Genomic DNA, 5,000 nt, shown 5'->3' with positions numbered 1-5,000 from the left:
AATGGATGTTGAAAACATAGAAATGATGGCAAGGAAGTTTTTATTTTTATTTTTTTTAAATTTTAACTACAACAAAGTCAACAATGGAGAAAAACCAAACCACATTTAAAAATGATGTGAAACGATTCTACCATAAACTCGGGAAACAAAAGCAAAATTTTTCAAATCCCCCTCAAAAAGATAAACAACGGAATTGATGTTTCCAAATGTCATTAATTTTTAACTCACCTGGAACCGAGTTCCGGGGAGCTTGTGGGTTGGCGTGTCATCCATCCACAAATACTTTCAACTTCTTCTCTGAAACTACACATACGGTTTTGATGAAACTTTACCACAATGTTCATCACCGTGAATGCACCAAAGTTTGTGAATGACATTAAAAAACAATCGGGCCCTGAGGTGGTCTGCGGTGGTTGCCACCCAAAATAGGTATTTGCTTTCTTCTCAGAAACTACACATGCAATTCTGATGAAACTTGAGCGCAACCTTCATCAACCATGATGTACCAACTTTTGTTCACAGCATTTAAAATATCGGGGATCTGAGGGGGTCTACGGAGGGAGTTTATGAGGGGTTGCCTCCCTAAAGATAAAAATGCTTTCTTCTCAGAAACGACACACAATTCCGATGAAACTTGACTCCAACCTTCATCACCTATGATGTCCCAAAGTTTGTCCATGACATTAGAAAAATTGGGGTCGAAAGGCGTGTGAGAGGGGTGCCTCCCAAAATCTTTATTTCCTTTCTTCTCCGAAACTACACACACACAATTTCGATGAAACTTGACCACAAACTTCATCATCCGTGATGTACCAAAGATTGTTCACACCATAAACAAAACGGCATCTAAGTGTGTTTACAGGGGGGGGGGGAGGGGTTGCCTCCTAAAAGAGGTATTTGTTTTCTTCTCAGAAACTACACACAATTCCGATAAAACTTAACGACAACCTTCATCGCCCATGATGGACCAAAGTTTGGTCATGACATCAAAAAGTTGGGGTCTAAGGGATTCTACGTGGGGGTTGCCCCCCAAAAATATGTATTTGCTTTCTTCTCAGAAACTACACACACAATTTTAATGAAACTTGACCAGAACTGTTATCATCCGTGATGTACCAAGGTTTGTGCATGACATGAAAAAAAATCCATTGGTATTTACTTTCTTCTCCATTACATATTTTGTGGTTCATCCATGCTTACCAGTGGTTCCCTGGTTATCTTATCCAACTGCTACGAGGGGTATTGCCCCTATGTTTAGTAATATTACCAGCGATGATCGCTGTATGGTTCTCTGTGAAGTTCTTCTTTATCATTCCTGTTGCTCCAATGTCGGTCTCTTGGGATCCCTCCCAACAATGAATGGAGGCTCTCAATGTCAGACGTGAGATCAGGGCCTTCTCTCTGTACATATCTTGTGCTTTCAACATAGCCAGGCACCCCGCCTCACTCTCCAAACTCTCTGCCTATGGCATCCAAGGCCAACTCCACACATAGCTTACTGACTTCTTCTACTCTTGTAGCCAAGGTCTGGCTCTCAACGAAATCCTTTCATCTCCTCTCCATGTTTTGGCTGGGGTGCACCAAGACAGTGCTTGGGCCCAGCCCTATTCCTAATCTTCATAAATGATCTCCGACTCTGGAAAATCTCCTTTATCTATTTGCTGATGACTCCATCCTCTGTCTTGACATCCTTCATCCTTCAGCTCGGCAGGCTGCAGCCTCTTCCCTCTCTTCAAACCTTGACAACTTCACAAGTTGGTCAAACACTTGGAATACGTCTTTCGATGCTGACAAAACTCGCACTCTTATTCTCTCCCGAAAGGAGCATCTGGCAAACCCTTCTTTGTACTTTCCTAAAATCCTCTTGAAGTTCAGTCACTCAAATTCTTGGGTCTCACTATCAGCCATGATCTTTCTTGGGCAAACCACATTTCAAAGTTGGCCTCCAAAGTCAGTCGCAGACTGGCCATCCTCCGTCGTACAAAGTCCTTCCTTGGCACACCTGGACTCGAATCCACCTATAAGGCCTTCATCTGCAGTTTGATGGAGTATGGCTCTCCACTCTGGGCTGGTGCCCCTGCCTCACACTTTGCTCAGTTTAATGCCATGAAAACCGAGGCCTTCAACATTATTGGAACCTCCCGTGATGAAGCTGTCTATGAGCTATCACTTTCCCATCGCAGACAAGTGGGTGATCTCTCTTTCTCCTCTACCACCTCCTTTCTGTTCTTGCACACTCTCTCCTATCTTGGGTCTATCCCTCCTAGGTTTCTGAAGGGCACCCGTGGTCTGTCAATAGCCCCATTGTGGTGAAACACCCAAAATCCAGAATCACTTTTTTTGTTGTTGTTGGTTTTTTTCTTTTTTACATGATTAAGACTCGTGGAAGATCCAGGACACAGAACAGATGAGGACACAACAAGACAAAAGGAACAGCAGGCGAAAGGGGAAATACCAACAGAAGGGTAGAGGAAGAAAGTAGATGGAGATAGACAAACAAGGGATGCACGTAACGATGAGGGATAAGGGAGAACACAAGGTGTGGACAAGATGGATAGAAAAGAAAAATTTTGGGAGGGATGGAGCATGGTTTAATGGGTGTAGAAAAGATTATGGTTTTGGATGGGGGATGACTTGAGATGGTGGTGAACAGCTGTCTTGAATAGCTGGAGGGAAGAATGAGATGGAAGAAAGTGTGGAAGGTGGTTCCTCAGGTGGGGGAAAAGAGGAATAATTGAGTGGAGATGAGCAGTGATCCTGGATTTAGTTTCACATGGAGGGGGTTGCTGGTGGACCACGTGTGTCCTGCAGACACCTGAGGGGATGGGGGAGGGGACAAAGCACATAGAGTTCAGAGGGTTCAAGACCAGAAATGAGGTGGAAGAAGACAAAGAGCCCATTGACCTCTTGGCTATGGTAAAGTGATAGACCCTTCGACTCAACTTCATCCAGAGAGATTTCAATATTCTTAAAGGCCTTGGTTTCCACGGTGTCAAGCTGAGCAATGGCTCATTGATCATATGTATGATGTTTTGCATCAATCTGGTATGCCATTCTGAAGAATAAAATTTTTTCCAGGTTGTTTTTTTTCATGCAAATATGGCTACCAGACCATGTTACCAATGATGTCATCAATTTAATTATCTTGACAAATTTCTTGGAAGATCACTCTCAGGAATTTTATTGATCGGATAAGAATTTTAATGCATTCAATTGTGGCTGGCATAGCACTTCACCGATGGCATCGTTGATATCAAGCTATATTCTGGAGAGTACCTGACATGTGCCAAGTTTCAATTTTTTTCGTTGGGCGGTTTCTGGAAAAAGATGCCCAAATTTTTTCTTTTCATCCAATATGGCTGCCGTACCACGTGATATATGATGTCACAGTTATCGATTAAAAAGTATTCTCCATGGGTAGTCACTCATATCTTGAAAGTTTTGAGTGGATTGTAGAGAAAACAAATTTAAAAGTGAATAAACATGCAAAACCGCAGCAGAAGTATAATAATAATTTGAACGAAATCAATCGGGTTCCAGCCGGGATGGCTTACTCCCCAAATAAAGATGTTTTAATCTTTAATTTAATAAGTACAAAAGACATAAAATGGTGTAGCTGCCACCCTTGGTAATTATGGGGTATTTTGTTTTTTTCACACAAAGACTTGGTTGTTTTAGTAATTTTGCTGTATGGAGTTAAAGGGCTAGCCCATATTTATGTACAACTAAAATGGTTGCCAGTGTACCATTCGGCCATCCTTGATTAGATCGTAAAATAAAGTGAGGTGCAAGTGTATGCCCTTATGTACTGTGCTTGTGCCAAGTTTGAATAAAATCGGACCATGCATGTCTGAGTAATGGTCAGGGACACATTTAAGTAACAAAATGGCCGCCAGTCAGCCATCTTTGATCTTATGTCATAAAAAATGACGTTCATATGTAAGCCATCATACATTATCTGTGTGCCAAGTTTGAACAACATCGGTAAATGCGTGTCCAAGAAATGGTTGAGGGCGTGCTCAACATTGGGAGTTTTTTTACAACTAAAATGGCCGTCAGTCGGCCATCTTTGATTGTTAATATTATGTATCCCATCATTTGTTATCTTTGTGCCAAGTATGAATAAAATCGCTGCATACATATCCGAGATGTGGTTTCGAACACGAAAATCGACACCAAATCCAAAAGCCCTGTTTCTGACTAAGTCCAAAAGTGCTAATAAGATAAATTTAATTTTGGTATCTGTCCCGTGTTTTGCTTTAACATGTTCTTTTTGCAATTAATTTAAAATTAGAAAATTGATTTCTCATTTAAATTGCTTATTAAAATACTTCTTTTGTATGTGTGAAGGTGCAATAATTTACCTTTGATCCCGTCCCCTTCCGCAATTCCCAATGGCATTTGTGTAAATTCAAACACTGTGCCTGATGCGGGAATGATGAAATGTTTTTCTTCAGGCCTGGGCAGCGAAGTGCTGATGACTTGGAAATCATTTATGAAGAGTTGCTTCACATAAAGGCATTGTCTCACTTATCTACCATGGTAATGAACTACACCAAACGTACTATTTTGTCTTTGTTTTACTTCTTGTGTTTATTGCAGTTTTTCTTTGTGTAAGCATAGTTATGTGCTCCATTTGCTTTTGCTGTCTTTATTCTTGGTGATTTATTTTCATGAGTTGGTTGGACATAAATCATTTGCATTGGGGTTATAAGATTGTGTTAGTACTATGTACTCAAACTGAATTTGTCGAGTGTGCGTGCATGTGTGCGTTTATTTATAGTATCTAGTCATATCGATATATAATATCTAGTCATATTTACTGTGACAATAATATTACAGGGATTAACTATCTGCTGGAAAATGATGCGAAAGAAAGGTTGATCTGTTTTTTTTGTTGAGCATGCCACCATAAGCACATCATATTTCCAAGGCTTTGAAAGAGGTGTTGTGATGTACGATGCCTTCAGAAAGTATTCACACCCCTCGACTTTTGTCAC

The 5,000-nt window shown here is 40.8% G+C and overlaps 1 protein-coding gene across 19 annotated transcripts in view; it reads left to right on the top strand.

Moving 5' to 3' along the window:
* Positions 1–5,000, top strand: part of RAPGEF4 (Rap guanine nucleotide exchange factor 4) — a 342,806-nt gene that overhangs the window by 164,458 nt on the left and 173,348 nt on the right. For all 19 annotated transcript variants that reach the window (XM_085876078.1, XM_085876076.1, XM_085876077.1 and 16 more), the window contains one exon: positions 4,458–4,542. In XM_085876078.1, the coding sequence (XP_085732204.1) occupies positions 4,458–4,542 (85 nt within the window). The remainder of the gene's footprint in view (positions 1–4,457; positions 4,543–5,000) is intronic.

This window comes from Eptatretus burgeri, chromosome 3 (assembly GCF_056783735.1).
Source record: "Eptatretus burgeri isolate ZD-2024b chromosome 3, Ebu_testis_v1, whole genome shotgun sequence".
In the NCBI taxonomy this organism is placed as follows: Eukaryota; Metazoa; Chordata; class Myxini; order Myxiniformes; family Myxinidae; genus Eptatretus; species Eptatretus burgeri.
Note: the sequence above shows the minus strand (reverse complement) of the source record. Positions and strands in the feature narration are given on the sequence as shown.